The sequence below is a fragment of the Micromys minutus genome, assembly GCF_963924665.1.
Source record: "Micromys minutus genome assembly, chromosome: 5".
NCBI lineage: Eukaryota > Metazoa > Chordata > Mammalia > Rodentia > Muridae > Micromys > Micromys minutus.
In genome coordinates, this window is record NC_137974.1 from 69,116,775 (window position 1) to 69,138,142 (window position 21,368).

The 21,368-nt window shown below is 37.2% G+C and overlaps 1 protein-coding gene across 1 annotated transcript in view; it reads right to left on the minus strand.

The window, feature by feature from the left end:
• ADGRB3 (adhesion G protein-coupled receptor B3) overlaps nt 1-21,368 on the minus strand; it is a gene marked incomplete at both ends in the record, with an annotated part of 694,930 nt that overhangs the window by 294,801 nt on the left and 378,761 nt on the right. The window contains one exon of the mRNA XM_080917177.1: nt 4,774-4,817. Coding sequence (XP_080773303.1) covers nt 4,774-4,817 — 44 coding nt within the window. The remainder of the gene's footprint in view (nt 1-4,773; nt 4,818-21,368) is intronic.

Consider the following 21,368-nt stretch of genomic DNA (forward strand, 5'->3'; position numbering starts at 1 on the left):
TTTCTCAACTATGTTCATTGCCACTTTATTCATGTAAACCAGAAACTAGAATCGATCTTGGTGTCCCTCGGATGAAGAATAGATAAACTGAAGATAATGTAGTGCATTTATACAATGTTGTACTTTTTGGAGCTTTAAAAATAATATGAAATTTGCAGGCAAATAAATGCAACTAGAAATATCATCCTGAATGAGATAACCAAGAGCCAGAAAGACAAGTATGTACTCATTTGTAAGTGGCTTTTAGGTGTTAAGTAAATGATAATCATGCTATAATCCACAGCAGGTAAGGGAGACCTATAGGGTGGAAGCATGGATTTCTCTCAGAAGAGGAAGCAGAATAGGTTCTGAGCATGGTATATGGGCCAGTAGGGAAGAGAATAAAAGGGATCAGGTGTGGGGTGGAAGATGGATGCAGGAGAAAGAATGGAAAGAGGCAGCTGGAATTGGGAGGTTATTTAGAGGGTGGTGTAGTATAGTTGCAACTTCCTGTCATCTATAAAGGTGACCTTGTAGGACTCCTAGTAATGGAAGACAAGAAGTCTGGCCTGGCCTTCTTTAGTCAGGCATGGCTTCCACTGGTGGGACTGGGTTACATTTTGTTAAAATCTTGGCTGAAGAGGTCCCATAGAGTTCCCTAAACAACCAAGACTATGACATAAGATCAATCACTTTCTGAAAACTAAAAGTAGGGCCCCATTCCTGATAACAACCTTCACATATAGAACATAGAGAAGTCAAGCTGATGCAAGTTGGAGCCGTCACCCTCAAGTCCTAGTCCTTTTGGTCTAAGAAGGTACTCTTTAGGCTACAGAAATAGAAAGATAGACACCAACCCAGCCACAAATCCCTGTACCTCAAATCCATTCTGCCTGCAAGATGTGCTGGTTCAATGGTGGCACAGAACCTGTGTGAGTCTTCAACCAATATTTAATTTGAGGTTAATGCCACAGGAGCGAAATCATGCCCTACACTACTACTTGGATGGCCAGAAACTGGACACTGGATAGCCTAGAGACCTAGGGTAGAAGAAAACAAGCTTGGAAAAAAGAATAAAATGAATCTGAATGATATTCTGCTATCCTCATAGATTGGTGCCATGTCCAGTGGTTATCAGAGAGGCTTCCTCCAGCAGCAGATGGGAGGAGTTGCAGAGATCCACAGCCAGACATTATGCAAGAGACAGTCTACTGTTGAAGTCTCCACTCTCTCACCTCCGAGATCAGGGAATACAGCAGAAGCAGGGAGGGAAGGGTGTAGGAGTCTCAGAAGATGGAGGACACCAGGTGAACTTAACCAATTACACAGGGTTCGCATGGGCTCACAGAGACAGGAATGGAAAGCACAGGGTTTACACTGATTTGTACCAGGTTCTCTGCATACATGTGAAGGCTTTTAGCTGTGTTTTATTGTGGGATTACTAACATTGTGAAACAGCATATTTCTGGCTATTTTCTTTCAATTGGGTTGCTTCATCCAGTCTTGGCATGAAGGGTTTCATTTTGTCTTACTGTACATTGTTTGCTTTTGTCTCTTGGAAACCTGGTCTTTTATGAAGAAATGGATAAGGGACAGTGGAGGTGGTAGGGAGCTAGGAGGAGTAGAGGGAGTGGAAACTGTGCTTGGGATATAATATACCAGAGAAAAATTATTTTTAAATAAAAAAGTGAAGAAGAAGTAGAAAAATAATGGCCAAATAATGTAATATAGAGTGACATGAATTGGACAAGAGACAATGTGGTGAGAATAATCTATAGTGGGAAACACAAAGAAGAGAATAGAAGAATAGTATACATGTAATGTCAAAGAAACGACTACAGCACTCTCCAATGCACTTATTTTGTGATATTTTGATTTAATTTTCTACTATTAAGCTGCATATACAGTATTTGTTTCACTTTCTATCTTGAAATAATTTCTTACTATATCATTGCCCAGGCTAGCCTTGAATTCACTCTGCAGCTCAGACATCTTAAAGTGATGATCTTTTGGTCTCAGCTTCCTAAAATCCGTGACATTACAGTCCTGTATCCATAGGGATGAGGGACAGGCCTCATATAAAAAATGCTACTTAAATTATAAATTTTCTGTATGTAGCCAGTATGAGGGATTCAATGAGATTGTTATAAATACTTCCAAGGCAGTTTTATTTAAAATTAAGGCTCTCGATTATGACATAGAATATAACACTTGTGTAAAATAGTATTGACATCTATGACTGCATGCTCAAGAAAGTGTATAAAAGGATATCAGAAATTATATGATGCAGGCATGACCTTAGTGATGGGTAGATATGGAGACATAATATGAGATCAGTGGGACTTTTGACCTTAGCAGAATGTTTTACAGTTGTGCAAATAATATATAATTATGTATTTGTTCTTCAATTAAAAACACGTTTTAAAAAAATTTTAAAGATGGAAATTTTATAAACTAAATCAAAACACATAATTCTAACATCATAAATAGAATCTTAAAACTACCACTTAAGCTAGGCATGGTGGGGCAATTCCTGATTTTGGAGGTAGCAGAAGTAAGACTTCTGTGAGTTTGAGAACAGCCTGGTCTATATAACAAGTTCCAGGGTACCCAGGTCTACATACAAAGACCTCAAACTTAAATAAACAAACTAATGAGGTGTTTATTTTATCCCATTTCTCTACAGAAAGAAATCTTACTATCTATCCATTATTAATTTTACTTAGTCAGTTTATCTTTAAATTTAACTCTTGAAACACTAAAATTATTATTCCACTTACCATGAAATACAATTAAATTGAATAAATGTGCAAGGAAGCTATAGAGTTATCTCTTTCTTCACTGTTTCAAACTCACTGAGAAAAGATACTTGGAAAAGACACATTCTGAAAGAAAGTGTGCTGAGATAAATTTCCTCACTCTGGAAAACTGATTTTTTTTTTTTTTTGAAACAGATTTATCAAGGAAGTAAGTGAGAGCAATACTGGTCTATGTGGATGATCTGTTTGGTGATACAAGAACACATACATTGCCTCCTCAACGCTTTCCCTCAAGAATCTTCAAGGATTATGTGTGAGCTTTTTTGCCAAGCTACTGATGTTCTCTGAGATAGATATGAGTCAACTCAGAAGCACATGCTGAGAAAAAGAGTATGATGTATGTCTGAGGTTACCCGAACCCCAGACATCACACACCTACAGCTTTTTAAATTAAAACTACCACCTGCTTTCTAAGAGGAAACCAGAAAGGTATCAACCTGGGGATACTTCTTGTCACTTTGAAGTGTCCCATTAGTAGTTCTAATTAGATTTTTTTTAAAGTTTATTTTGGCACCAATAAAGGCATATACTCTATTCAGTAAAAAAAAAATATAAATTTCTTATTATTCAAATCAAGATGCTGAATATGCACAGGCATACAGAATCCGTTTCAATATGGTTTCACCAAAAAATATAAAATATCATGCACGTTTCTTTAGCAGAAAACATTCCTTGAGATTCTGATAATCTTTTACCCTACTTTGGTCATAAAGTATCCCAAGCAACTTAGAATACACAACCAACATTTTCTCTAGCAGTTGGATTATATATAGCAAGGTTTTGGAAAATCTTACTATGATAAATTTCTCAGCAATGGTTTTAAAAGAAAGCACCAATGACATGCATCAAAGTATTCATCCCATGTTATCACCAGAGCAAGTTTGGTTTTTTCTTATGGATCTAAGGCTCCAAAAGACAACCCACAAAATATCAGAAATTATGCTGCAAATTATTAATGTTACTGACTTTTTCCTCACCAGAAAAACTAATTAAAATTTTCACCAAGTACTCTACGCTCGAACATAATTATAATTTGTAGAATTTTAACATTTCCTTATAGACTCTCTGATGGAAAACTGTAGCATCATAAAAATCTTAAAGCTAGATCATATTTAGAATGAATGGCATGTAGAAAATGTTCCAGGAACACCCATTTGGCAGTATTACCTGTGGGATTCATTTGGCATTCATTGGGCCCCCATTCAACAAAACAAATCAGAGCAAAGGAAAAAAAGCTCAGAATATGCATGAGTCTAAGAATTAACTACCTGTTTTTTACCTTTCATGATCAAAACCTCAGAGTTATCATTGTTCTGATGATGAGCATAACCAGACACTGCAGCTAATTATAAGTGTAAAAATAAAAAGAAAATGGAAGTCTCACTCATGTTTGTTTAGTGCCATTACTTTCTTTTGTTTGAATGAATTCCTAAAATATATGAATATAAAAACAGTTTAAAACAATTCAGTTTAATAACAGTATACCTTATAATGTATATATATATATATATATATATATATATATATATATATATATATATGTGTGTGTGTGTGTGTGTGTATGTATATATATTATACCTCTGTATCAGACTCCAGATCATTAATGTTTTTGTTAAATGACCAGAGACCTCACTGTTTCCTGCTATGAGGCTAATCTGAATTACTAAGGCATGATGAAAAAAATGTTTAATATTTTACAGCTCTAAAATATCAGAGCTCAAAAATATATCCATGGAATTTGTATCCTAATATGCCTTACACACTATATAATCTTATCTGGAAAAAAAAACTGATGGTATTTTGATCCCACAAATATATTGATCATGCTGCCCTGCAGGCTCAGGCGGAGAGTGTCTTCAGAGAAAAACCCACATCCCATTGAATTACAGTCCAGTTAAATATCAGATAGCTATGATCATTTAATGTACATTGAATAATAATAAAAATGCAACATTGCAAAGCACTGGCCACTTACGATTTTGAGTCATCCCATAGCACGCAATATGGGTTCAATGTGCCCTAAAAATAAACAGAGAAGAAAATATGCCATAAGTCCACATATAAAAATCAATGAGCTATGTAAAATACAAAATGAAAAATGACTATAATCTCACAAAAAACCATGATAAAGATACACCAATTAGTATCTTTTATGTTAGAAGTTTACATTTCTCCAGAGACTTGAAGTTCTTATCATATAGAACTTTCACTTTCTTGGTTAGAGTCATCCCAAGATATTTTACATTATTTGTGGATATTATGAACAGGGTCATTTCTGTAATTTCTTTCTCAGTGCTTTTATCATTGAGTTGAGAAAGACTACTGATTTGTTTGAGGTAATTTTATATCGAACCACTTTGCTGAAGTTTGTTTATCAGCTGTAGAAGCTCTCTGGTCAAATTTTTGGGGTCACTTTAGCATACTATCACATCATCCCCAAATAGTGATATTTTGACTTCTTCCTTTTCCAATATGTATCCCCTTGACGTCCTTTTGTTGTCTAATTTTTCTGGCCAGAACATTGAGTATTATATTGATTAGATAGGGAGAAAGTGGGCAGCTTTGTATTGTCCCTGATTTTACTAAAATTTGCTTTAAGTTTCTCTCCATTTAGTTTGATGTTGGCTATTGGTTTGTTTCATATTTCTCTTTAATTGCTTAGGTATGCTGTACTATAGAGCAGTAGTGATAAAAACAGTATGGCACTGGTACAAGACAGACAGGTAGATCAGTGGAATAGAATTGAAGACCTAGAGTTAAGCCCTGACACTGATGGTCACCTGATCTTTGACAAGAAAGCCAAAACTATCCAGTAGAAAATAGACAGCACATTCAACAAATGGTGCTGGCTCAAGTGCTGGTCAGCCTGCTGAAGAATGCAAATTGATCCATTCTTATCTCCATATACAAATCTCAAGTCCAAGTGGGCCAAGAACCTCCACTTAAAGCCAGCTGTACTGAAACTAAAAGAGAAAATGGGACCAGCTTTGAAGCCAGGAGCACATGGGAAATTTTCCTGAAGAGAACACTAATGGCTCATGCTCTAAGATCAACTAAAGACAAATGGAATCTCATGAAATTGCAAAATTTCTGTAAGGCAAAGGACATTGTAAACAGGACAAAATGGCAACCAATAGATTGGAAAAAGATCTTTATCAACCTTAATAGGGCTGATAATATAAATACCCAATATATACAAAGAACTCATGAAGTTAGACTCCAGAGAACCAAATAGCCTTATTACAAGTGGGGTACAGAGCTAAACAAAGATTCTCAACTGAGGAATCTCAAATGGTCTAGAGGCACCTAAAGAAATGTTCAGCATCTTCAGTCATCAGGGAAATACAAATCAAAACAACCCTGAGATTCCACCTCACACTAGTAAAAATGGCTAAGATCAAAAATAGGTGACAGCAGATGCTGGCAAGAATGTGGAGAAACAGGAACACTGCTCCATTGCTGGTGGAATTGTAAGCTGGTACAACCACTTTGGACGTCAGTCCCCCGACTTCTTAGAAAACGACATAGAACTACCTGAGCTATATGCCACTCCTGGGCATATACCCTAAAGATGCTCCAACATATAACAAGGAAACATTCTCCACGTTCTCCAGCAGCCCTACTTATAAGAGCCAGAATCTGGAACAAACCTGGATGTTCCTCACCAGAAGCATGGATCAGAAAATGTGGTGCAATTGCACGGTGGAGTACTAATCAGCCATTAAAAACATGATTTCATGAAACTTGCAGTCAAATGGATGGAACTAGAAAATATCTTCCTGATTGATTGAGGAAACCCAATCACAAAAGAACACGTATGGTGTGCTCTCAAGGATAAGTGGATCTTAGCACAAAAATCTCAGAATACCCATGATGCAACTCACAGACAATATGAAACCCAAGGAAGACCATACCAACATATGGGTGCTTCAGTCCTCAGAAAAGGGAATAAAACAATCATGGGAAGTAGAGGGAGAGAGGGGAATTGGAGCAGGAGAAAAGAGGCCGCAGGATCAGGTGTAGTAGATAGGGGAGAAGTGCAGTGGTTCAGGAAATTGAAGGACGATGTGTAGCAGTGGAGGAGGGGGGACTCGTGGGTAACCACTAGAATTTCCCAGATGCCAGGAAAGCAAGAGGCTCCCAGGATCTAACAGGGATTATATTATCTGACATACCCAACAGAGAGGAAAGAGAACTTGTAGAGACTATATCCCAAGGTTAGGTACGGTCCCTGTTGAGGGATGGGGCCACTCAACCATCTCAAAAATACTGACCCAGATTTGTTTCTGTCTAAAGGAAATGCAGGGACAGGGTGGAGCAGAGACTGAAGGACTGGCCATTCAGAGACTGCCTCACCTAAGGATCCATCTCATCTGCCAACACCAAACCTAGATACTATTGCTGATGCCCAGAAGTGATTTCTGACAGAAGCCTGGTATGGCTGTCCCCTGAGAGCCTCCTCAGCACCTGACCAATATAGATGTGGATGCTCTCAGCCAACCATCAGATAGAAGATGGAGACTCCAGTGGAACAGTAGAATTGAAGGAGCCGAAGGGGATTGCAACCACATAGGAGGAACAACAATATCAACTAACCAAACACCCTAATGCTCCCAGGGACTTAACCACCAACCAGAGTACACATGTAGAGACCCATGGCTCCAGCTGCATATGTAGGAGAGGATGGCCTTATCTGCCATCAGTGGGAGGGGAGGCCCTTGGTCCCATGGGTGCCTGCATACCCCACATAGGGGAATGCTAGGGAAGTGAGGTGGGATGGGGTGGGTGGGGGAGCATCCTTATAGAAGCGGGATGAGGCAGGGATGGGATGAGGGTTGTAAAGGGGAAACCTGGAAGGGGAGGCACATTTGAAATGTAAATAAAATAATTACCAATAATGCACTTTTTCCCATTTATTTTGTCACATATTTTGTGAAATTCTAGCAAAGAAGTGTCTTTATTTCAACTATAATTGCTATTTAATTTGTCAAAAATAAAAGCTAAAGTCCAATGTACTGTATAGGTTTATCTTATGGTGATTTCTATGTTGCATTTATTTCTCTGACTATAACTGAGCAATTATTTTATGAAGACCAAAGTATTTACAGCATCTCTAATAGAGTGAAATTCCCTGCATTTACACATGTAAACATACCATCACTATGTTATACTCTAGTGGCTTTTCCTATAAAGCCGGTTGTGCTAACTGTCCCCTTTCAGGGTCCTGTAACAGAACTTTCATCAACTGGTCATATTTTAGTGAGGTTATATTTAATCAATCTCTAAAAGAAATGAAGTCTGTTAGATTTAATGATTTTGAAGAATGATGTGTTGAGTACCATAGCCTTTAGGATAAAAGATGTTTTCTTTTTACACTAAGTCAAACCACGTTATTTGTTTTGAATAGTACTGATACTGAAAAAGTCTTAATTCCCGCCCCCACCACCACCACACACACACTCAAAACCAACTCAATTCTTTCTGTAAAATATTTGCATATTTAAAATTCTATCAGGCAGCACATTTCCATTAAACATATCCTGTAGCTTCATGTTCTTTTATCCTTCGTGATACACACTTCCTGAAACACATCCTAAAAGTCCATTTAGCAAAATCATTCACTTGAGTCCAATCCGTGCATAAACGAGTGGTACTCTTTTTTTTCCCATTTTAGAAAACATGGTTATAATAATTTAAATGAAAGATTACATTAGCTAGTTGCTTAATCTCTTCCTAAAGTCGAGTGGTATTACTGACATTGCTTCTTACACAGAGAAGTTTATTGAGAGCCCTTTAGTTTCATTTTTTGGCATCCAACACATTTATTACTTTTTCTAAGCTGTGAATCTCTACAGGATTAAGATACAAATGTGACTATATCCTTATCCAACTAAGTCACTGGTAACAAGACTGAGGCCAGCACAGTTTAAAGTACAGTGTTGACATGACACACTGTGCTCCTTTTCCAAGAATACTTATCTCTTAGGAAACAAGCAAAGATGAGGCCCTGAAGTCTATAATTACAGGGTTTAAAGAAACTTCCTAAATGTCTAGGAATATAGTTTGTTTTTTTTATTTTTTACCTTCCTCTATCAAATCTTGTCTGGTTGTCCTTGGATTCATGAATCTAATAATTCATCTTATAAATTGTGAAGAACTAAAATGTTATATAAATTCTAAGTAGCTTAAATGTTATAGAATTCAGTTACATTATATTCATCTACTATTTCATTCCAAGGGCTCATTATCCTTGGTTTATCAGAATTTTGTTGAGGACTTGGAAGTATACATTTCATAAATATGTGAGACAAGTGTAAGTAGGAAATCTGCTTTTAGCTATGAATTAAGTTACACCTTTCTATAGGATACTATAGTAAGTATCCTATATGGTGGGTTTAAAAATGCTATGGATATGAATGGTTTGTCTGATGTATGTTTGTTTACTATATGTGTGTCTGGAACATGCAAAGGCCAGAAACAAGCACTGGATCCTATAGAATTGGTTTGTGAGTCACCACTTGGGTTCTGGGACTAGAATCTAGGTCCTTTCAGGAAGCAAAATGCTGATCTGTCTCTCTATCTTTAGTGCCTGGTATTTCTAAATTATTTAAAATTCATTGCAGATTAAGACAGGAAAAAGAAATACTAGAATATGAATACAATCCAATCTTTATTTTAAAAAGTTTTATTAGATACTCTCCGTATTTACATTTCAAATATTATCCCTTTCCTCCCTCTCCCATCCCCCTCCCTACACTTGTCTCCATGAAGGTACACCCTCTTCCAATCACTCTCTCCACCTCAGTGCCTTTGCAGTCCCCTACATTGGGAAAATTTGCCCTCACTAGTCCAAAGGCCTCATCTCACATTGATGTTAGACACTGCTATCTTTTGCTATATATGCAACTGGGGGCATTGGTCTCTCCATGTGTGCTCAATGGTTCAAGTTTTAGTCCGTAAGAGTTGTGAAATGTTTGGTTGGTTGATAATGTTCTTCCCATGAGGTTGCAACCCCTTTCAGCTCATTCAGTCCTTTCTTTAGCACTTTCATTGGGGTCCCTGTGTTCAGTCCAATAGTTAGATGCAAGTGAGCTCAGCTATATCTGTGTGACTCTGGTAGAGCCCCTGAGGAGCTTGGTATCAGCAATAGTGCTTGGATTTGGTGGCTGTATATGGGGTGGATCTCAAGGTGAGGAAGCCTCTGAATGATCTTTTCTTCAATTTCTGCTTCTCTATTTGATCTTGTATTTCCTCCCATAAGTGATTTGTTCTCCCTTCTAAGAAGGACTGAGGCATCCACGCTTTGCCCTTTCTATTTTTTGAGCTTCATAAGGTCAGTGAATTGTTCCTTCGGTATTCAGAACTTTCTGGGGCTAGTATCCGCTTATCAGTGAGTGCATACCATGTGTGTTGTTTTGTGACTGGGTTACCTCACTCAGAATGACAGCTTCAAGTTCCATCCATTTGCCTAGGTATTTCATATTTTTAATAGCTGAGTAGTACTCCATTGTATAAATGCACCACAATTTCTGTATCCATTCCTCTGTTGAAGGACATCTGGGTTCTTTTCAGCTTCTGGCTCTTATAAATAAGGCTGCTATGAACATGGTGGAACATGTGTCCTTGTTGAATGTTGTAGCATCTTTTAGGTATATGCCCAGGAATGGAATAGCTATGTCTTCAGGTAGTACTATGTCCAGTTTTCTGAGGAACCTCCAGACTAATTTCCAGATTGTTTGTACAAGCTTGCAATCCCACCAACAATGGAGGGGTGTTCCTCTTTCTTGTCATCCTCACCAGCATCTGCTGTCATCTGAGTTTATGATCTTAGCCATTCTGACTGCTGCGAGGTGGAACCTCCTGTTTGTTTTGATAATGCAATCCAATCTTAATGTACTGGATATCAGTTTCCTTTTAGTGGCCAAACTTTACACAAAACCAGGAAGGAGAGAACACTTCTTTTTTTATTGTTTATTTATTTACATTTCAAATATGTTCCCCTTCCAGGCTCCTGCTCACCAACCCCTTATCCCATCTCCCATATCCCCTGCTTCCACGAGGGTGCTCCCCAACCCACACACCCACTCCAGCCCCACTGCTCCAGCATTCCCCTATGCTGGGGAATCAAGCCTTTGCAAGTCCAAATCTTCTCTCCTATTGATTCCAGACAACGCCATCCTCTGCTACATGTGCAGCTGGAGCCATGGTTCCCTCCATGTGTGCTCTTTGGTTGGTGGTTTAGTCCTTGGGAGCTCTGGGGTTCTGGTTGGTTGATAATGTTGTCCTTCCTATGGGATTGCAAACCCCTTCAGCTACTTCAGTTCTTCCCCTAACTTCTCCATTGTGGTTCAAAATGATGAGAACATTTCTTGTAGTCTTTCTCCACACGGAACTCGGTTTCATCCTGTCTTTCCCACCTTTGTACTTCTTGAATTCTATTTCATGCTTCTCTCACTTCCTGTCCTTAGCAAATTTTAATACCACCTAATGAGAATCAACACTGGTGGGAAGTGTGCCATCCTACGAAGCATACATAAAACCTGTAAATGCTCTGGATCGAGCATGGAGTGTAGTTGCCAGTGTGTAGGCTGAGTGAGCATAACATTAGAAGTTTCAGAAGGACAGAGAATAGCAAATTTGGTTGTCTTAATACTTAGATCCAGATATATGGAGGAAAGCAGGAAGAAAGAGAAACAACAAAGGAACTCTTAAAGACAACAAATTCACCCTGAAAACTGGCCGACTACTTCTGCCAAGAATAAACTTGTAAATTATTTGTTATAGTTTCCAAATTATTGTGTTGAAGTGTCAGGGATGGGATGGTGAAAGCTACAGAAAAGAGAAAGAAAATGTAATGACGGAAGCAAGGAGAATGTAAGGGAAGGAACCTGCACAAGCTGGCTTAAAATTCATTAGCTAGGGAAAGTCGTCAGGTACATGGGACAGATGGGCTCGATACTAATTTACCAAACTGTGTATATAATTGACACTTAAATGCATGAAGACAGCATACATTTGATAAAGTTTAGAAAATATTCTCTGTTATTGTTAAGTTTTTTTAAATCAAAACAAACAAATATTCTGTCTCTGTAGACATCATTCAAAAATGGCACAATTGAAATTGATTTAAAAATTCTTGCTTACACACTGTTAAGCATTTTTAAAAGGCATGTAGCTCACATTTCCTAAGGATGAAACAAATTATAAAAATGGAGGAAATGACAGGACTGTTGGGAATGGGAAGCAGTTTATTCATTTGAAGTCGGGCTGAAGCTTCACCTCAGGCACTGGAGAGTCACAAGCTACAGCACAATCAACATTTGTTGGAGGCCTTTCTCTTTGCCTAGCTGTCAAATGAGATGTGCTAGGAATCACACCGAAACCTCATTTAAAAGAATACAAAGCCTAAACACCTTCAGTAACCCCAGTGACTTCTGGTGTAGGAATGAAGGACTCCATTACACAACAAAATCCATCCATAACCCTAAATCTTGTATGTGTCCATTACTAGGATATTTGAAAAAATTTTTCTTTCCCGAGAAGACAGTAGTCACATGGATGTCTTGTTCTTTATCTGAGTATCATACGTAAACATATTTTCCTAAATCTATGTCAAAAAACATCTTTGTCTGGGCTGGATAGGTCAGCTGTTAGAAAAATTATTGCTCTTGTAGGACAGGAGTTTGGCTCCCAACACCAAATCAGGCAGCTCAAAACTATGTTAATTACAGAATATCCACAGCTTTTTTTCCAGACACTTTGGGATCCTGTACACACTGGAAACACACTGGGCAGACACACACACACACACACACACACACACACACACACACACACGTGCAGAAACACACACCAAAAACAAAAGGAAACTAAGTATTTAAAATGTCTTTTAATAAATAGACTCTTGTGAGAACCCACACCAGGGCTCTCATGTGTGTTCATCACTTTCTTATCCCCAGGGCTTTTTTATTAAACCATAACTCTACCTTATACTATGGCACTGATCCTGTTATACTGGTATGAAGGTCCCTACAGATTAAGGGAACAATTCAGCTGATGGAGGTGATGGAGTGGAGCTATGTCTTCCGCAAGACTGTCAACTATGACAGACATTCTTCGCTGTCCCTTAACGAACTTTCACTATTTCCTTTTAGATTTTCCCTCTGTTTTAAGTACATATTTGTTTTGCAGTGTAATACATGGCCAACATGTTCAACGTGTTTTATTCGATTTATTTTCTCTTTTCCTTTTCTGTGTACAGAGGGCTTCATAACCTCTTATACAGTAACATGGTTCTACAGTGGTTTCATTATTAGATTCTTCCCCCCTAATGTAATCATTTAAGTATGTAACTCTCAAGGATGAAGATGAGGCCAGAGGAAGTCAGGGGTCAGGGAAGCCTAACATAAAGCCTATAAAATTAGTTTGTGAAGGAAAAAAATCTTTTGGCATAAAGAACCCCTGGAGTCCTACTCACTCACTTCATGACAAACACCAAGGCTGTCAAGACACTGGATCAGATGCAGAAGCACTCTGGAGTATCTGAAGGTAATCTGAGACTCTGTATTACTAAAAGCTAACATGGAGGTGGAGTATAGTTTTTAGATACTGATAAGGCATGTGATCATGAAGTTGTATGTAGAATTGTATGTACAAGATCTAGAAAAAAGCCAACACTGGGCAAATAACATGAGAAACATGTACATATGAGATAAAAAGAAAAACACGTTTTTATAGCCTTTACCTAAGAACCAAGGTAAATGTGGAAGGACCTGTCGCCAAAAATTCAATTTCTGATCACATGATATCATGTGTCATGGCATATCACTGTATAATAATTATTTTTAAAACAAGTAAAATGGAGACATTTTACGTTTGGTATCTATTCATCTAGCAATTTGGAGACATGCAGTTTATTATAATTTACTGTAGTCACAATTCTGGGCCATTGATAACTAAAATTCATTTTTTTCCTGTCTAAATGAAACTTTTTGGGATAATAGATGTGTTAATTAGCATGATTTGATCATTTTGATACTGCACATGTGTCACTATATCACTTTGCAACCCATAAATGTACATCACTGTTATTTTTCAATTAAAAATAAAATATATGGTTTATAGTTAGAAAAATAGTCTGTCCACATGTAATCTGGGAAGTGAGAATACACTAGAATATTTTAGGAAATCCCCTTCTATCTGAGTGTCCACAGCAACTAAGCAAACTGTCTCATTCTTCTGGGTATTTCCTTTCCAGAGTAAGGTTGTCTCTTCTTAATGGGGAAGGGTTATCTAAGATGTTGATACCCATCTTCTCACAATTGCTATTATTCTAAAATTAGTGAAATAGTAAATTTAACATTATAGCAAGGAAAAGAATCTCGTTTGAAAGTTCAGGTTTATCTTATTTTCAGAAATATAAGTTCATTCTATCAAAATATTCCCTAAAATGAAAAAATAAAAATGAAATATAAAAAGATAAATAAAAATTGATAGATAGTCAGACAATTAGCAGCTTGCAGGCCACTGAGGATGACCGGACCTCATGCTTTGGTCCTCTCTTCTCATTTCTTTGGTAATATACCAGCTTACAAAGGAAAATGTGTCACAGTTAATTTCATGGGACAGCCGCTTTGTCATGGAAAATCATGACAAAGTATACAAATTTAGATTTTCTTTAATTTTTAAAACCTATTTAGCCAAGCAGTGATTCACATGAATAATCCCAGCACTTGGGAGACAGAGAAGGATCTTGGAGTTGTAGGCTAGCCTGGTCTACAGCATGAGTGCAGGACAGCCAGAACTACACAAGAATCCCTGTTTCCAGTAAGGAAAAGAAAATAAAGCAAAGTAATAGTAGTAGTAGTAGTAGTAGTAGTAGTAGTGGTGGTGGTGGTGGTGGTGGTGGTGGTGGTGGTGGTGGTGGTGGTGGTGGTGGTACTTTGCACATGTTTTAGTCAAAACAATGAGATCTGATTCATCCATTTGGCCCTGGTGGGGACATACAATTCTAAATAGCCCACAATATTAAAAGATGACAGAAAATCTGTAAGGGATTTACCCTTCAGGAGAACTGATACTCCTGAAGGCATGTTAGCGAATAACTGTCTGCTTTTGAGGTGTGGAAGTTTACACACAGAAAGCCCTTCCTCTTTGCAGTTGCTTGCTGACAATCACTGCTATGATTGTGTAGTTTCTGAGTTCTAACTCCAAAGGCATTACTTCTCCCATTTCTATAGATCCCTTATTTGGGTACTAGTCAAACCCAGAGCCTAAGTGTCCTGATGCTCATAAGGCTATTTCTCTCACTCCATTCCTCAATCCCTTATGTGACAGCAGATTTTACCTATACCACAAAACACTTGACTTTCTCTCTCCCCCGTCTATTTTTCTGCTTCAGGCAAATTCTGACACAGCTTCTCATATTCATTTTCTCCCAACTCACTGAGAATGTCCTATTGAATCATTTTAATCAATCAATCAATCAATCAATCAATCAATTAACTTAGTCTATATATACAACACATACATCCACAACAAACACACACATCTAATAATACATATGAACAACACACACACACACACACACACACACACACACACACATACACAATAGTCTAGATTTGGTAAGTTTAGTCACTAGGAGGCACAGTGAAGTTTGGGGAGCTCCCTGTCACTGGAGTTGTCAGAGAACTCAAAAGGAGAACATACTCCGCTTACTTTCTTTAAGTAATGTAAGTCCCGACTTCATTCTCTATATTCGTTATGATAGCCAGAGAGAAGCATAGATCTCACCTCCCGTCAGTAGATCTCCTACACCTAAGCCTCATGGAACACCTCTGAAGAGGAGTAGAAAAGACTGTAAGAGTCAGAGGAGTAGGAAGTCTGTGGCTTCTAGCTATGAGAGGAAAGCTGCCATGGGGAATCTTAATAATATAGTTGCTTAAAGACCAACCAAACAATTCTAGTAAGAGCTGATATCCCAGTGTGGATAGGAAAAGTCTCACAGACCCGACATTCAGATGAACTCAAGGGAAAATTAGTTTTTTCCAAACATAGGACTCCTTATTATTCCTTGTGAACATTTAAAGAACACAGAATGTTGTATCTATATATTTATTTGTTTATATATATATATATATATATATATATATATATATTAAAAGAAAAAGTGGCTGTTAATTTGGACTGCTTCAGTGGGGTGGAGTGACATAGGAAGAGCAGGGGATGTAATTATACTTTAATTAGAAAATATATATAATTCATGTAAAGTGAATAGACTGAATATTCTCAGTCTGTTCTAGAGGCATTGGTAAGTAATACTCCATATCATAGGATTTTAGTGATATTAGAAAGTTAAATTCAGGTTTAACATTCTCTCTGTATTTCTCTCCCTCCCTTTCTCCCTCCCTCCTTCCCTCCCATTCTCCCTCCCTCCCTTCCTCCCTCGCTTCCTCACCCCCCACCTCTCTTAATCTCTCTCTCTCTCTCTCTCTCTCTCTCTCTCTGTTTCTGTGACTAAAAGTATTTATCTAGAGTCTTGAAAGCCTCACTACTATATAAATTATAGTGCTATATTTTTATTCACAAGACCATAAAGACTCAGGATATCTTCATAGGCTTAAGAGACTACTATTGAACTCATCGTATTGAGGACCAGTTAAACCAAAAGGATGGAAAAGCAAGAGAGGGCTGTGCTAAGACAGCAAGACAGAGGCAAGTACAACGAGAAGTGCACTCTGTGAGGTCATTCTTCTCCGTAAGGAGGTAGCTTATATTTGGGAGAGAGCATATATTTCGTGTAGCTTTTGCTACATGTTTACACTGCACATACTAAGCGGATGACAGAGGTTAGATAGAATAACAGCTTCCCTTTCTAAGTTCAGAGATATATCATTAACCTGACTGTTCATTATTTCCTCATGAAAATGATTTGTCACATGGGAAGCAGTAAAATGTAGAACTATAGTCATAACTTTTTATGTGTAGCCTTAAAATAAATTCATTGTCTCCATACATACATCTTGGAGTATTTTTTACCCATAGGTGACTACATTGCTCACACTGGTAACATTTTATTATGTACCTTTTTATGAGTACATTTCATTATGTCTTTCAGCAAACAAAGGGTTGAAACAACCATGTATTTCCTATAATGTAAAGTAGTATGTAACCTAAATAAATAAACAAACACCTAGGTATGTTCCACATAGCAGTAGGTTTATTTCGGTTTATATTCAAGAATATATGCCCTAATAAGAACTACATGCAGATAAAAATGGGCCGAGGTGATTTGCACAGCTGCTATCTATCCACTGCCCTCAGACAAGATGTGCTAAGTTACTTTGGGGATGTAGCCTAACTACAGATCCTAGCTTTACTCTTCATCCAGCATCTGATGCATGCCACCCCTTGCTGTCTCGGTGGTGTTATCGCATGGCATCCTTCAGTGGTCTTTACTATCCCACCACCATCTTCCATTCACCATTCTCCCTGCCAATGATTTTGCTTTCCTTAGGAGTTTCCCTGAGATACACTTTACCAGGCAGGGGGTTTTCATAGAAAAACGTAGTGTGCTTATGTCTAGTTGACTCTTAATGTTAGTCTCAATGAGTAATATTGACCACCTTTATCTTATCACTGTTTGGGGGGTGGGGGAACTCCAATGCAGGCTCATTTAGCTTTCCACTGCTGTGGTAACAAATTACCACAAGTGGAGCATCTCAGAGCACCACAGATGTCAGGTCAAAAGTCTGGAGCATTCAGTTGTTTTTTTTTTGTTTGTTTGTTTTTAGTTTGATTTTTATTAGTATGAGAAACACAATGAATGAAGGCATCTTGGTGAAGCAATGGGTATATTTCACATCACAAGTTATAGTCCCTCATGAAGAGAAGTCAGAACAGCAACTGAGGGCAGGAATTTAGATACAGGAACCTAAGCACAGGTTATGGAAGAACACCACTAACTCACATGCTCTTCATGGCTTGCTCGCCCTGCCTTCTTATACAACCCAGAATCACCTGTGTAGAGGTGGACCACATGCACTGACCTAGGCATGCCCACTTCAATCATTAATCAAGAGAATGCCCTGAAACTTGCCTGGAGGAAATCTGATGGGGGCATTTTCTTAACTGAGGTCTCTCTTCCACCCACAGATCCTTTCAGTTGTAGAACTGATGTCCCATTTTCTGGTTAGCAAAGACGGTTATTAGCTTCTGAGCCTACATCCATTGGACCGTAGCTTTACTCCTTCACCTTCAATGATAGCGAGGACAAGCTGACACAATTTTAAGTTGCTTTCTCGAACCATAGCTGGGGCAAGTTCTTTTCATTTACTGGCTCATTTAATTAAACTCTGCCTAGTTAGAAGACCTGTAACAATTCCCCAACTTTATCTTTTTGATTTTTAAATTGAACAACTTTATTTTAAAAAACAATGATAAATGTACAGATTTTAAGCATTTTTGCATGAAAGTATACGAATACGATTTTGTCAGTACTTGATTTTCCCCAACCTTATCTCTAATCACATTATACCATTCACGTTGAACATACAAGTACCGCACACACACACACACACACACACACACACACACACACACATGTAACAATGTGTTTAGATATATATGCATGCACATGTCCCATTTAACATGCAATAGAACAAAATCATAGGCTTTAATAGAGTAGGGGCTGGAGATTTTAAAATATTCTTTATTATGCTTACTACACGGAAGCTAAATCTGGCCTACTCAGCATTTTTATAAATAAAATATTACCAGGATAGCAGCATATCTATTTATATATTTTATTTATATATCTCTCTATAAATATATATATATTTTTGTGACTGATTTCAAAATAATATAGCACAATTGAGTATATATGACAAAAATAATTAGGTTTCCAATGTATGAAATATTTACTCTCTGCTTCTTCACTGAAAATTTTTTGCTGATCTATGTTTCAACAATAAGACAATTATTCTAAAATATTTTCTGGAAAATACCAAATAGATGTTGGAGATAAAAATAACCTGAGAAATATGAGGAGGATCCTTGCTCATATTGAACAATTGAGCATAAAAATCAAAGAATTAACCATAGAACAACTCTCATCTTGCTTTTAGCTATTGGCAGAACATCGGTCTCCTTGTCTAGTTAGCATTTCAAGATGCTCCAGCAAAATAATCAGCAAGAACTTTAAGCAGGCAAAATAATAGAAATTGCTTCCAAGTAGAGAAAAGTTATGTCAGAGCAACAATCCAAAAAGTATAGCTTGTGAAAATCATGGATTGAGCTTTAGGAAATGATTTTCAATATTTTATTGCTTTTGATAGTCATAAGAATATAGATGCTTGCTAGAGTTAAATTTTATTGTTTCTTATGCTTATTGATGGCAACAAGCACTGAACATTTCTACCATATTTCCTACTGTGGTGTTTACAAATGATATGGTTTCTGATCAGTTATCATTCACACTCATATATCAAACTTTATCATTTGTTAGCTTGGTGGAAAGCTAGCATATAAGAGTATGGCAAAGGAAGTAAAAAACACACAAGCCCAGATTACCATGATAACGTTCACAGTTACTTAGGGAACTCCATATAATTCCCATGATGCCTCTCAACCTTGAAAGAAACAGGAGCATCCTACCCTTCAGTGTGTTTCTTTTGTTGTTGTTTTGATCTTTGCTTTTCTTTTTCTTTTTTCTTTCCTTTTTTTTTTTTTTTTTTTTTTTTTTTTTTTGCAAGATTAGATTGCAAAGCAGTATGATTTCGGCCATCTTTCCTTCTTAACAGAAAGAATTACGTAACTATATTTTATATGGAAAAAAGTAAACTTTTAGGTTTGTAATTTTGATACACATGACAAAGCCACTATGAATTTACTTTCCAAGTTTCTAATTCATCTTTTTAAAATGAGGGTGCCATCTACCTTGGAAAGACTCGATAGGTCTAGATTATCATCCAGTGAATACTCAGAGTGAGTATTTGTGTATGTATCTGTGCACATTCATCAAGCTACTGTCCTCATTTAATCACCAGTAATTATTTTCAATTATTTTAATTAACATTCTTAACATCTCACAGAATCCAAAAAAATTCACATGTAAAAATTCTACATGACCAGAGTCATATATAATACAAATTCCTTTTTCTGGGAAAGTAATATTGATAATACTTAAAGGCAAGTCGTTGCTATGTCTAAAACATTAAGCATAAGAAACTACAATGTTATAGCTCATGGGAATGAGCTTTAACGCAGAGCAAGTGAACTGAGAACGGCGTACAGCTCATTAATGACTATGCTAGTTAGAACTGCAATTGACTTTGCTAAATATCATTTGCAATGGCACCATTCCACATTCTACTTCCTAGTGCTCTGGGTTCCCAAGGGCCTCATTACATTTAAAATACTATAAATGCTATTTGTGGAAAGGCTTTTTAAAAGGACAGATTTCATTTACAAAATGTTAATGGGCTTTTCCCCAGACTTACAACTTTTAATTTCCATCTTCCTGTTTTATTCACATGACATATGAAGCATGTGCCATTTGCAAGTTGTTATTCTTTGCCGAGCTCAGAGAAGTGCAGATGGGACTCTTGCTATTAGCAAAAAGGTAAATATATACAGACTTGTCCTTACAGGTTTCTTATATCCAAAGTAGTTCAATTGCAAAGGAAATCAATGGATATGCAGATGTATGTATAAAATGATGACACTTTAGTTTATTTTTGTCTCAGTGTTCCTATTAAAATGCATTTTGTTACATCATATCTGAGACTTCAGTATTTCAGCTCCTGTTATTTTATTATCTCCTTAACGGAAGCAATCTAATATCAGTGTATGAAATGCCAGTGTAAGACTGGCAATAAATATCAAGATATTCAGCAAATCAGTCAAATATTCTTTCCTTCAGTGAAGAATAAAATTGCTTTCAAAAGCAAATGTTGTTGATAATATAAATGTAAATGTAATAAGCGTTAAAAATTCAAAGCAGAAACCCCAAAGGGCGGTAGACGCTGCTGCGCACAGTGTGCATTTAAAGTGAAGAGCATTCGGAACTGTCTAGAGAGGTGCCCATCCTTAGATGCCATTGAAGTCCACGGAAGTCATGTTTGGAAGGAGGTTCCCATCAAAACTGTAGGTCAGCAGGAAATGGAATCAGGCACGAGCCCCCTCCCTAGCTTTGTTGCCTAAGCTCTAAAGCCTCCTATTCTCTCCTTGCCTCCTTTGTTCAATATATGTGTCTATATTTTTTTAATATGGATATTTTGTTTTGAAATACATTGGGAGTGGAGCCTGATCATTTCAGTCACTTAAAATATTAAAAAAAAAACTCACTGAATTAATTCTAAGTGGCTTACAATAATTGTCATAATATAGTTCTATTCTAACCTTCATGCATCTAGTTGGTGCATGCTAAACACTGTTTACATGGACAATTATTTTTTATATGTATTTAATCTTAGGTTTTTTTTTTTTTTTTTTAATCAACCAACAGATACATGTTTCTGTAGGATGATGTCATTATACAACTAGGCGGGTCCAGCCTATCATTGGATG